This window comes from Furipterus horrens, unplaced genomic scaffold (assembly GCF_987537825.1).
Source record: "Furipterus horrens unplaced genomic scaffold, mFurHor1.1.pri manual_scaffold_6, whole genome shotgun sequence".
Taxonomy (NCBI): domain Eukaryota; kingdom Metazoa; phylum Chordata; class Mammalia; order Chiroptera; family Furipteridae; genus Furipterus; species Furipterus horrens.
Window position 1 is genome coordinate 19190910 of NW_028327176.1, and position 13257 is coordinate 19204166.

General features: G+C 40.7%; 1 protein-coding gene and 1 non-coding gene across 2 annotated transcripts in view; both read left to right on the forward strand.

The window, feature by feature from the left end:
* The first annotated feature begins 946 nt into the window (after positions 1-946).
* Positions 947-13257, forward strand: part of BIRC6 (baculoviral IAP repeat containing 6) — a 190951-nt gene continuing 178640 nt past the window's right edge. The window contains exon 1 of the mRNA XM_090281119.1: positions 947-1300. Within this exon, the coding sequence (XP_090137245.1) occupies positions 976-1300 (325 nt within the window). The 5' untranslated portion in view covers positions 947-975. The remainder of the gene's footprint in view (positions 1301-13257) is intronic.
* On the forward strand, positions 10099-10234 carry LOC150005808 (small nucleolar RNA SNORA43). The gene has a single exon (XR_016512161.1). It is a non-coding gene; the product is annotated as a small nucleolar RNA SNORA43 (small nucleolar RNA).

Consider the following 13257-nt stretch of genomic DNA (forward strand, 5'->3'; position numbering starts at 1 on the left):
AACTGGGTTTCAACCTCTGGTCTATCTTCCAGAAGTACTGGTTAAGTATTTTATGGAATGTCCAATCTTCGTTTGTCCAGTGTTTTTCTCACAGACAGGGATTATGGGTTTTGGGGATTCAGGCCACAGAGGTCTGTACTATCTTTGCAACTGTGAATCCAATAATTCTCTCGAAATTAAAATAAAAATGCAGTTATCCTCAAAGGGGATAATTAGTAAATCCACTTGGCTAGGGTCCCCACGACACCCACATGTATCTATTAGCAATTCACATCAGTGCAGTTGTTTTGAATGTGGATAGGAAAATGATTTAATTATAAGCTCCCAACACCTCTTATCAGGCACTTTTGTTCAACAAAATGATTCGGGGATTGGGGGGAGGGGGCGTTGTAACAGGCTCAGGTTTGGGGAGGTCGTTAGGTTTCTCCAAATCCAGACCAGAGGTTTCTCGGGCTGTTTATTCTCAATTAGAGCCGTGGCCCAGACCCCGAGGTCTCCTTCGGCCACCGCCGAGGGGCTGCACTGCGAGGGCTGGGAACCGATCGGGCGCAGCCGGATCCACAGCCAAGGGCCTCAGAGAGCCTCAGACAGACAGCTCTGGCCGGGGTCCCCGCCAGGCGGAAATACAGGCGAGCCGAACGTCCCCTCGCCAGGAGTGCAGGCGCGGGGCGGAGCCCAGGCAGCGGCCACTCCCAGGTCTCAGAGAAAGAATTTGGGACCTTCCGGACTCTGGGGGGTGGGGGTGGGGGGTGTGCGGCTAGACCAGCCGCGCGTGGTACGCGCGAGCCCTTCCGCGCATGCTCCACCGGGCCACCTCCCGGCCCCGCCCCGCCCCGCCTCTTTTGCTTTCTAGCCCCCTCCTCAGCCAGCCTCCTCCGAGCTGGGCCCCTCCGGGCGCGCTCAGGACGTCCCGCGTGCGTGCCGGCGCCTGACTTCACTTCCGGCTAACGCGCTCCGCTTGCCCCCTGGCCCCGGATGGTGACTGGCGGTGGTGTTGCACCTCCCGGGACTGTCACTGAGCCGCTTCCCAGTGTGATTGTGCTGAGCGCAGGCCGGAAGATGGCGGCTGCGGCTGCGGAGGCCTCGGGCTCGGGCTGCTCCTCGGCGGCGGGGGCGGGAGCAACCGGGGTTTCGGAGTGGCTAGTGCTGCGAGACGGCTGCATGCGCTGCGACAGCGACGGGCTGCACAGCCTCTCCTACCACCCGGCGCTCAACGCCATCCTGGCCGTCACCAGTCGCGGGACCATCAAAGTCATAGACGGCACCTCGGGGGCCACCCTGCAGGCCTCGGCTCTCAGCGGTGAGCGTACGGCATGCCGGGCGCGGGCCGGGTGCGCTGCGGGAGGATCCGGGCCAGCGGGATGCCGGGGAAGGAAGCCGCCCAGCCCCGGGGCTCGGCCTCCGGAGGGGAAGCGGCGTAACGGGAGCGGGGTGGCGGGAGGGCAGGGCTGGGGGCTCAGGCCTGGCTGTGAAGGGGGGCCCGGAAGCTGATAGAGGGGGGCCGTAGGACTTGGCTTTTTCAGCGCTGCAGCTGGGAAGGAAAGACGGGCGAGTTGGGGAGTGGCGGGAGTTGCCTTTCGGGCCTTGAGCGTCCGGTATAGGTTGGTCCTTTGGGAGAGGTGAGAAGGCTTCGGATCTTGGCCCTGGAGAATGCCAGGTCCCCGGGGAGGTCCTGGAGAAGGTGTCGGTACTGCCTTCAGCCAGATCAGAGAGAGAAAGGGTCGAAGGGTTGGTCCCGAAGAGAGGCTGGTGGCCGGAGGCGAGCGTTCGAGCCCGTCTCCAGGCTCTTTCTTCTTGAGGATAGAAGTGGGTTCCCGGCTGTTCTAGGACCTGCAGGTGCTGGGATGTACCGCGGCGGACTTCGAGCCGGGGTGGGAGTGGGAACGGGGTGGGGGCGGGGTGCTCTGGAGTGGGGGTAGGGAGGGAAGTAGGCGGGCCAAGCTGCCTGAACTGTTCCGTCGAGGACTTGAGGACTCTGGCAGAAGCATGGAAGACTAGACCTTGTGGCCCTAGCTCGGGACTTCCGACTTCTACGGCCCAGTGCTGAGAAACTCGAACCTGCGGTGTCTGAAATGTGAATTCCTTTGGGTTCCTATTGAGGTGAAACTTCAGGCCCTTTCGACTTGTTCTACCATAGTGAGACGAAAGTTGGGCTTCGGAGGTATGTCTGAGTCTTGCCAATGGAGGCGAGCAGTTCTGGGTGGTGTCCACGTTGGTCCAGGGACTGGACTTACCTGCGCGAGGTGAACGCTGAGTGTGCTGGAGTGGAGTGTTGTGGAATTGCCCTGGCCAAGTTCCGTTTGGCTGAGATGACATTTCATTTGCGGTTTAAATAGTGACTTAATTTAGATTTATAAATTGATACTGGAGATTAAGTATATATGAGTTAGACTCATGCACAGATTTATGCAACTGTGCATTAGCCAAGTGGAAGTAGTTATGTTGTCTACCAATTCACTTGTACTTTAACATAGACAAATTAGAAAAGGTCGTTATTCCAGTTTACTGTATGAGTAATAAGGCACTTAAGGACATGGCAGTTTAGGTATATGCAAAGGTTTAATTTTTGTTGATGTGAGAGTTGTGAAAAAATGGACTGTTAGAGCTATAGAATGCAAACCTGGAACATACCTAAGCTATGCCTAAGAGAAAGTTTTGGGTTTTAGACTTGTAATTTTTCCTTTCTTGGCTTCAAGGACAGGAGGGGTGTCCTAGATGTAGGAATGAGCAGGTACTGCAACTTGGACATAGCAGCTTGTGTGAGAGGGAGATACTCATTAGTATTTGATAATCGATCTCCTCTTAAATTTACTTAAAGTATTTAAAATTCAAGAAGGAATAAAGAATAATTATGATGATGTATCCCCCACTAAGTTTAAGAAATATTACAGAGAGAGTTGCAGCCTCTGTGTCTTTTCTGGATTGCATTCCTCCAACCCTCCTTCTTCCATGAACATAATCTTTAACTTGGTTTTACCATTTTCATACACATCTTCATGCTTTTTAGCATATACTTATACCTTTAAACAATATCTGATACTGTGTTTCGTGATTTTAAACATTGAAAAAGTGGTATCATAGTATTAAGTATTTGGATTTCTATAAAAAGCCATATTAACAAAAGTCTTAAAATGTTTAATATAGCAACAGGAGTCTCGTCCTGGAGGGTGTGGCTCAGTTGGCTGGAGCATCACTCCAGTGACTGAAAGGTTGCAGGTTTGATTACTGGTCAGGCACATGCCTGGGAGGAAGGCAGCCAGTTGATGTGTCTCTCACATAGATGTTTCTCTCCTTTCCTCTCTTGCTAAAAGTAATGAAAAAAATGTCCTCAGGTGAGTATTTAAAAAAGAAAAGTCTCGGTTTTTTAATACCTGGTGGTCATGTTTGAGAAAAGTAATATATGCTAGAATTATAAGTGGTTGGGGAAATGGAACAGATATGTATATGCGTGTTCATAAAAGGGAAAAATAGTCACTCTACTGGTACATTAGTGAAAGGGAGGGTTTTAGGTGCATATATAAGTAAATGTAGATGCAGAAAACCTAGCACTGATTTGGGATGACTTAGTTGGGGTTTGTTGGGGCATTTCTTAATTAGAAATGTATGGGATTGGGTACAATTGCACATGTTCATACACTGAGGATTGAATATGTAACTAAAATATATATAGAAGAGTTATGGCAAACAAGGATTATAGAAATTTGAAAGGGACAATGGACAAATTCTGAAATGTTTTCATATATGCAAACTGCAGTTTATTAATAATAACTACCAGAGGTTGTGTAGGGTCATGTGTGTGTCATATATTCAGATGATTTTGGAGGGAGTGCTGCATTTTATGTTTTGCCTGAAATATGTAGGTATTTAGTAGGTTTGCTTTTAATGGTTAATAAGAGGGTGAAAGTTCTATAAATAGAATGGGGAGAAGGTGCCAGTAGTGACCCTGGTCCTAACTTGACCCCTCTTTCCAGCTCACAGGCAGTGAGCTACCCCAGAGGAAAGACACCTTTGTTTGAGAGACTAAAGTGATGTACAGTAGTCCCTCTCTATGTCGCAGTTCACTTATCGCGGCCTCACTGTATTGTGGGATTGAAAAAGAAACATTTATTTATCGCGGATTTTTTGCTATATCGCAGGATTTTGTAGTACTATATACGTATGTTGTTAAAGTTGCGTAGGTTTAAGGGTGTAGAATATGTTTAAGAACATAAGTAGTTTTTATGAAAGTGTGGAAAGGTTAATAAGGGCCTGGGAACGGTTTAGAAGTGTGTGGGAAGGGTTTATAAAGCCTTAAAATATATATAAATACTAAAATTTAAGGTTCCTACTTCGTGGATTTTCACCTATCGCGGGGTGGGGGTAGGGTCTAGAACGTAATACCCGCGATGTGAGGGAATACTGTAAACATAACCATATAGTTTTATTGGATGATAGAGTAGTGTTTCTGATGGATGGGTTCAGTTTGTAGTTTAATGGGTAGCCTATTAGTGTAGATCGGAAATTAAAAGACGGGAGCAGAACTTATATTCATTTTGGTAGCAAAAATGGTGAATTTTTAACTGTCTACTAGTATATATCTTCAAATTACCTGCGTCTGACATAAAATGTTTATGAATCTACTCTCATTAGATTAAGGAGCTGTATGTGTATATGTCAGTTAGGCAAGTATTTACTCCCTGTTGGTGTTTAGGAATTAAGATTTCTGACCTCCATGATCTGGCATCCACTAGTCTCTCTAGTCTTGTTTACCCGTTTTGTGGAATTGGTTCATTTAATTTCTCTTCCAACTCCAGTACTTTTGTCCTTTCTTGGAATGCATCAAATTCCTCTGGACAGTTAGACATCTTACCCATTTCTCAAGATCTAGAGCTGATCCTAATTTCTGATTCTTTTAGTCTGAAGTGATCCGCTGAACCTCTGGGTACCTACTGTATCTACTGCCAACTTATTATTTGTGGTATGTTTTCTGTTTTGAACTATTTAAGTTTCATTTTATTTAGCTTGTGAATATATTATGCCAATTTAACTATATTTGAAAAACTTTTTGTGAAAGGAACCTTGTCTGCTTGTTTAATATTGCTTCCTCAGTATGCCTAATACAGAATATTAATAAACAATTTTAATTAGGTATAAATTAATGAGTATGGTAAATGGATGCTTCCTTACATACTAACTGCTAAATAAACACCTTATTTGGCTTTTTTTTTTTTTCTTAAATAGATTTGTAAAGAGCAGTTTTAGGTTCATAGTAAAATCGAGCAGGAAAGGTGGTTCCCATAAACACCCTCAGCCCGCGTATGCACACACACAGTGTCCCCTTGCTGTCAATATCTGACACAACAGTGGTATGTTTGATACAGTCAATGAATCTGCATTAAATACATCATTATTCACCCAAGCTATAGTTTACATTAGGGTTCATTCTCGGTGGTGTACATTCTGTGGGTTCTGATGAATGTATATGACACCATACAGAACAGTTTTCTCTTTTCTAAAAATCCCCTGCGTTCTCCTGCTAACCCCTTATTCTACCCTGACCAGTAGCAGCCACTGATCTTTTCACTGTCTATAGTTTTGCCTTTTCTAGAATGTTAAATAGTTGGAATCACATAGTATGTAGCCTTTTCAGTTTGGCTTCTTTCACTTAGTAATATGCATTTAAATTTCCTCCCATCTCTTTGCATGGCTAGATAGCTCACTTCTTTTTAGCACTGAATAATATTTCATTGTCTGGATGTATCACAGTTTTTTATCTATTCATCCACTGAAAGACATCTTGGTTGCTTCCAGGTTGTGGCAGTTATGAATAAAGCTGCTGTGATTATTTGCAGGATTTTGGGTGGATGTAAGGTTTCATTTCATTTCTGATTTACCAAGGAGCTTGACTGCTGGACCATATGGCAAGCATGTGTTTTGTAAGAAACTGCAAACTGTCTCCTGAAGCTGCTGTACTATTTTGTATTCCAGCAACAACGAATGAGTTCCTGTTGTTTCACATCCTCGTTAGCATTTGATGTTGTCAGTGTTTTGGATTGTAGCAATTTGAAGAGGTGTGTAGTGCTATCTCATTGTTTTAATTTGCAGTTCCCTAATAACATGATGCTGAACACCTTTTCATATTCTGATTTGCGGACTTCAGGTTTAAAAAAATCAAAATAGCTCTACAAACACTACATACACCACGTGATCATGTTTATATTACTAGGTACCTCCCCCTCTTTAGCTGTTTGTTTCTGCAGTTTCGCATATGAGCGAGGAAGGAGCCTGGTTTCGGAGTCAGATGACTTGGTGTAAGATCCCAGTTTCTGATTTGTTCTTTTCAATTTAACTTTGCAGCCTTGACTAAATTACTTAACATTTCTTTTTTAAGATTTTATTTATTTAGTTCTTGAGAGAGAGGAAGGGAGGGAGAAAGAGAGGGAGAGAAACATCGATGTGCAAGAGAAACATCGACCCATTTTGCCCCTCATAGGCCTGCAACTGGGGACATGGCCTGCAACCCAGGCATGTGCCCTGACCGGGAATTGAACTGGTGACCTTTTGGTTCGCAGGCTGATGCTCAGTCCACTGAGCAACAGCAGCCCGGGCAGATTACCTAACACTTTCGTTTCAGTTTTTCCTTTTGCAAAATGGGGGTGAAAATTGTACTAATTGTGAAGATTAAGTGTTAATACATAAAAAGTGTTTACAACAGTGTTTAATATTCGAAACATGTTCTTCTAATTTACTTGTAAATGTCTGTAAATACATTTCTTATTGTTCTTTTTTACCTATACCTGTTAAATTTTTTGAACTTAACTCCAAATTTAAACTTCTTAGGAATTTTGTGTGATTTACCTACTACCTTTTGCTTCCCTGAAGAATTCATTTAGTTTTTCTTTGATGTAACAATGTATTGTTAATTTGTTCACTGTTTTCTTATTTATATAATAACTGGTGGTGGTGTTTTTTGTTCCTGAAATAGCACCCTTGCTTCCCTAAATGTAGTATAGTTCGTATTTTGTTTTTATAGCTTTTTGGAGAGTATGTGGTGAGAGAATGGGCTTTATTTTTAGGTAGTCCTGATTTTTTAATTTTAGCTCACTAACTCACTACCTAAACTTTATGAACTTCAGCTTCCTTATTTATAAATTAAGCTTAATATTTCAGAGGGTGGTTGTACAGATTAAGTGCTAAACATATTTGAAGTGCCTCACACTTCTTGGTGTGTGTATAAAAGGTACACAGTGAATGTTAATTCTCTTAAGTCTCCTAGGTGCTTATTGCCATGCTCCTCACTATTGCATACTTCAAAAAATGTTCACTGATTTAGTGTTTACATATAGAGGATAAAAAGATATCATTCAAATGTAGATGGAAGTACAAATGTTGGTAACAAATATTGTCTATATTTGGATAAGTATCTTTCAGTTTATTGGTGTGGCTAAATACTGATATCAAGTTAAGTCTGTTGTAATATTAGTTATGTACAAAGGAGGACCCCCAAAAGACCCCGGAATTTATTTGTAAAAAATTGTGTATTTATTCTTACATGTTTAAACTTCAGTCACATTCAGAGTATCCTCCACTTCCACTGCTCAAAACAGTTTTTTAACTTAGTGATTTTGGTAACTTTAGGGCTTCCCAATGTTTTTTGTTTCACCTCTTCCACATTGGCAAAACGTTTCCCTTTGAGGAGGACTTTTTTCATCTGGGGAAACAAAAAATTGTCACTCAGGCGAGATTGGGTGAGTAGGGTGGGTGGGGCACATGGGTCATTCTATTTTTATTCAAAAACTGCTGAACACTCAGCGAGGTGTGGGCAGGTGCGCTTATACATCACCCATCAAAAAACTTCACTGAAGCTGAACACAGCCTCTCGTAACACCACCAGCTGGTACACTGATACAGATGGGTTCCTAGAACCCCTAGTGAGGAAAGCCTGTACTGCAAATGGGTCCGTCCTCTAGAAGATAATTCTGGTTTATTTGGGGAGGGGTGGGCCCCCCGTATGTATATATACAGATTGTTCATGTACTATATGTATATAAGTAAATGAAAAAGTATGTATGTATTAATTGATGGATAGTGTAGTATATGTGTAAGAGGAATTCATGTTTCTGCAGCTTCTGAAGTGTGTTCTACATCTTTGTCACAGTGAAAAAGAGGAAACTCCAAAGCTGATCATTGTTTTTAGATAAATACTCTAGTTTTACATTTCTTTATGAATCTCTCCCTTTGTTTTTTCCCTAGATAGACCTTGACTTTGATTTGATTTGAGAAGTTTGTATAATGGTCATAAATGAGAAAAAAAGATCATTGTACTGTATTCTAGTTTCAGCAAAGTTCAGATTGAGTGAATTCTTACTGATTGATTGATGGTCTGATAGACGGCTTGTTTAGACTTAAAGCCCAGTGCTCCCAGAGGTCTTGGAATATAGAAAAGTAACTAGCTTAACTTGCAGAGTCCTCAAGAAATAATTTTTATGGGTAATACATATCACTTTGTTAGACTAGAAAATATTTTTCTTACTATGGGGTTGGCCAAAAACTTCATTTACTGTTTTTCCATATGATGACTAATAATGCTTAGTTGTCTTTAACTTTATTTGAAATGATTTTGTTAGTTTGTATTGTGAGAGCTGTCATATCATCATGCATAAAAAAGAAAAACATTAAAATTGGTCAGTTTTTGTGCAACCATTTTAATGTTGAAGATGGAAGAAAATACACAACATTATTGATGTATTATGCTTTATTATTTTAAGAAAGGTAAAAAACGTAACTGAAACGCAAAAAAAGATTTATGCAGTGTATGGAGAAGGTGACTGATCGAACATATCAAAAGTGATTTGTGAAGTTTCTTGGTACTGTTGACATTTTGACCAAATAATTCTTTGCTGTGGGGCTGTCTTATGCATTGGAAGATCTTTAGCAGCACCCTGGGCCTCTGACCACTAGAAGCCCATAGCGGGAGATAGCCAACATACTCAAAATATCCAAATCAATAAAGTTATTGGTGAAAATAAAAATGGTGTCTTTTATTTTATGAAAAAAAATAAATAGACTTTTTGGCCAACCCAGTGCTTCTGATTTGACATGCATTAATTTGGATAAAATGCAAAATCTTTTTTTATGTCTCCACTTTGGAAATTGTAAATGATTCAAAGCATGTCCTTTTTCCTGACTAACCTTGGTACCGGCTGCCGTCCTAGTTTCAATTATTCTTTTATGAAAGATAATAAACAGTGTAGAGTTGGGGTTTCAGTAGCTCCAGAAAATAGTTACTCTTTATCTGAGTTACTTATAAAAACTTAATTCAGCAAATCTCCTTGTGGACTATTGAGTATATACATTGGCTGTGTTTTAGTTGCCTGACTTCAGTAATGCTAAATGATGCCCTATCTCACCTCAAAGATTTGTTGTTTTTTACCAGACATCTTTTTATAATTAAATAGTGGACTTATATTAAGATTAAAAAAGCTTTTTTGCTATGTTTTTAAGATCCTCTATATTTATCCAAAGTTTACATTTACCTCTCAGGCTTTCATATTGAATACTTAAAGATAGTTTTTTTCTAGTAGAAAATTTATCCTAGTCTTTAATTTCATAATTTTATACTTTTTAATGAGAAGCAATATATGAGATCAGCTTGTTTGGCTGGAGCCAAAAAACTTGGGCTTAAAAAAAAAAAAACAAAAAACTTGGGCTTAACTCTTGGTTCAGTTTGATCTTGAAGTTTATCTATAAAATGAGGATATACCAGTATCTACCTCAGAAGGTCGCCGTGAGAATTTAAATGAGTTAAGTGTAAAGCATGTAGAATACTGTCTGGTATATAGTATGTGCAGTGTGTTTGTACTTTATTATCTTTTTAATCTGTGAAGCAGTGGCTATTCAAAAGGTTGCTGAGTGTAGTAGATATTTTTGCTACAAATAATCTATTGAAATTACAGTATTTTCTTCCAGTTTCCTATTTATGTGGGAATGTGATTAGGTGAAATCTATTAATTAGATGTAATTATAAGAGCAATTTTTGTATCATCAGGGAGGTGTAAGCTATGTAAGTAAATTGGTTTTGGAATTGAAATTGTTAAAAGAACAAAGTGAGCTGCCCTGCAGGTGCGGGATCTGCTGGCACCACAGAGGAGGCTGCTGTGCTGCGCCTGTGACGTCAGGGCAGAGAGGGAGTGGCTATTTCTATGCTCAGTGCCCAGAACAGTGGGCACTAAGAATGGTTTGTAGCCGGACATGCAAAAAAAAAAAAAAAGTGATGTGAAGAGCTGGTTGATTGGTATTTATTCACACATTTATTGAACATGTGCTAGGCATGGGGATACATAATAAGGCAACATTTTGGCCTTTGAATGCATGCTTGGTGATGATTTTAGGTAAACCATTTTCACATGTCATAGGTTCTGTAATATAGATATATGTAATGCTGTAGTGAACACAGGGGAGGGAGCTTCAACCTGAGGGAAATAAAGATTTCTTAAAGGTTGCTTTTAGGATCAGTTTTGAAAGATGAGATAGTGGGAGGAAATGTTATAAGCATGATCATCTTAAGCCAAGGTATTAATACTTGCTTGTGCAGAGACATATTGATTTTTAAAAACGTGAATTCAAGAATCAGAAGTTTTGGGGAGAGAGGGGTTGGGGTTTAGGTTATGTATGGGGATGGTTGAAGCCGAGATACAGGCAAGGGCTAGATCATAATATGTTTTGATAAGTTTGAACGTGTTGTGAATGGTAGGGAACCATTGTAGGTTATAACATGATCAAATTTGTTTTTAGAAAGAGTTAAAGCTAATGCCCAGGTATGAGAAGTGACGAGAGCACCACTAAGATAGTTTGAGAGGTAGGAACAACATAGTTTGGTGAATGTGTGGATGAGAGAGATTGACAGGGTGAAAATTATTCATACCTAGGTTCCTACTTTGGGTAATGAATGGTGTTTATTAAACCCAGATAAGCATTACACTGGTTCCTCTTATCCATGGTTGTGCTTTCCATGGTTTCAAGTATCTGCCATCAGCCATGATATGAAAATGTTAAATGGAAAATTTCAGAAATAAGGAATTCACAAGTTTTAAAATGTGCCCCATTCTGAGTAGTGTGATGAAATCTCAAACTGTGCACCTCCATCTCTCCCTGAATAGTAATCATCCCTGTCCTGCGTATTGAGCTGTATGTGCTTCCCACCCATTAGTCTGGTTTATCAGATCCACTGTTCTCAGTATTGCAGTTTGTATGTTAAGTAACCCTTATTTCACCTAATAATGGCTCCAGAACACAAGAGTAGTGGTGCTGACAATTTGGATATGCCAAAGGAAAGCTGTAAAGTGCTTTCTTTAAGTGAAAAGTTGAAAATTCTCTACTTAAGGAAAGAAATAATCAAATGCTAAATTTGCTAAGATCTATGGTAAGAATGAATCTTCTATCTGAAATTGTGAAGAAGAAAAAAGAAATTTGTGCTCTTTCCTGAGACACCACGTTCACTTAACTTCTATTACAGAATATTGTTATGATTGTTCTATCTTATTATTAGTTATTGTTGCTGGTTTCTTTCTGTGCCTAATTTATAAATTACACTTCATCACAGGTATGTATGCATAGGAAAAAAGCAGTCCATATAGGGTTAGGTGCTCTCTGAGCTTTCAGGCATCCACTGGGGGCCTTGGAATGTACAAGGGGGGACTGCTGTACAAGAAGGTATGGAAAAGGCTGGGAGCAAGAGGGAGATAGTGATTTCAGTTGTGTTAATTTTGAGATCCTTGAAGGATAACCAAGTAGAGATGTCCAGAAGTCATTTGAAATTTCAGGGTTGAAGCGTGAAGATTTGAGTATACAGATTTGGAAGGCATTGGCATTTTTAGAGAAAGCCTAGTCTAGTGGTTAAGGATATTGGTTGGCTCTGGAGCCATACTGAGTTCTGGTCTGTGACTCATCACTTAGTAGCTGTGCCCTTAGGCAAGATGCTTAGCCTTTCTCTGCTTCATAATCAATCCCTAACTCACTGAGTTATTGGGAAGATTAAGTAAACTGATATGTGTAGACACTGCTTGAACCACCCACCAAAGCACTCAGTAAATGTTACTTTTAATTTATAGTTCAGTTCCTAAGTGTCATTTGAGGTAATGAGATGAATTGGAAATCTAGTCTTCCCCTCCAATTCAGAAAGCTTCCTGTAAGAGGGAGACCCCTCAGCTGAGACCTGAAAGCAAAGGAGTTAGAGGGAACAGCATGAGCAAGAGCAGAGGCAGTGAGCTGGTCATCTTTGCTACAAGCAGATGGGCGTTAAGAGTGCAAAGCATGAAGGGGAAGGAGTTATGACAGTCTGAGGAGCTCGGACGTGGCCCTCGGCTATAGCTCCAGTGTTTTTAAGTAGTAAAAGAACTACCAGTTTTAAGGTAACAAATCTAGGATCCTATTATAATAGGAGCTGCATTTTTAGTATCAGTTAATAGTACAATTCCTTTCTAGCCAGCTTAGCTTTGAGATTTTTATGGAAACAAGCCAGTTAGCAGTCTTCATCTGCTCTCGAACTTCAAAAATTTTGTTGCCATCATCTCACTTGTTCTTGTTGTCATTGTGGGTTCGGTTAATGCCCTCTTTATTTCTTCACTGTCATTGCAGTGGGAGCTTGGAAGGGAGCAGAGATAAGTGTGTGTGTGTGTATTATTGTACTACATCCTTGTTGTTTAACTGGCAGTCTGGAATTGTAGCTGTACATAGGAGTGCTGGCTCTAAGGTAGCTAGACTAGAAACAACAAGATTTCTGTAATGTAGTGTGAAAGAACAGTGGGGAGGTGGTTCCTGACCTTGTGCATTTTGGTGCCTTTGCGAAGACACTTCTCTGACTTACCTTCTTTAAATGGGCTAGCGATTCTTGCCCAGACTACTTTATTATCTGATAAGATAATGTATGGAGAAATACTTTGTAAACTGTAGAACTTTAAAAATGTGAGGTATACAAAAAAGTTACAATAAATGCCTTGGGTATAGAAAGGAGTTAAGAGAGGTACAAATAACAAAGAGAATAAAGTAATTGCTCTATAAAACAGCTTGTGATAAGGGCAGTGTTCCTAAAAGGTAGTAGTGTCATCTAACTTGAGTGTGTTAGATCAAGAATGTATTTTAGAGGAGGTAAATGTTATGCTTCCATTTTAGATGAAATGCTAACATTGTTAAGAGTGAGGCAGGTAGGAATGTCTTCTTTGAGATCTATTGTGGGCAACCAGAATTTAAATCTTTGTGATTTGTTTGTCTACTTTCACT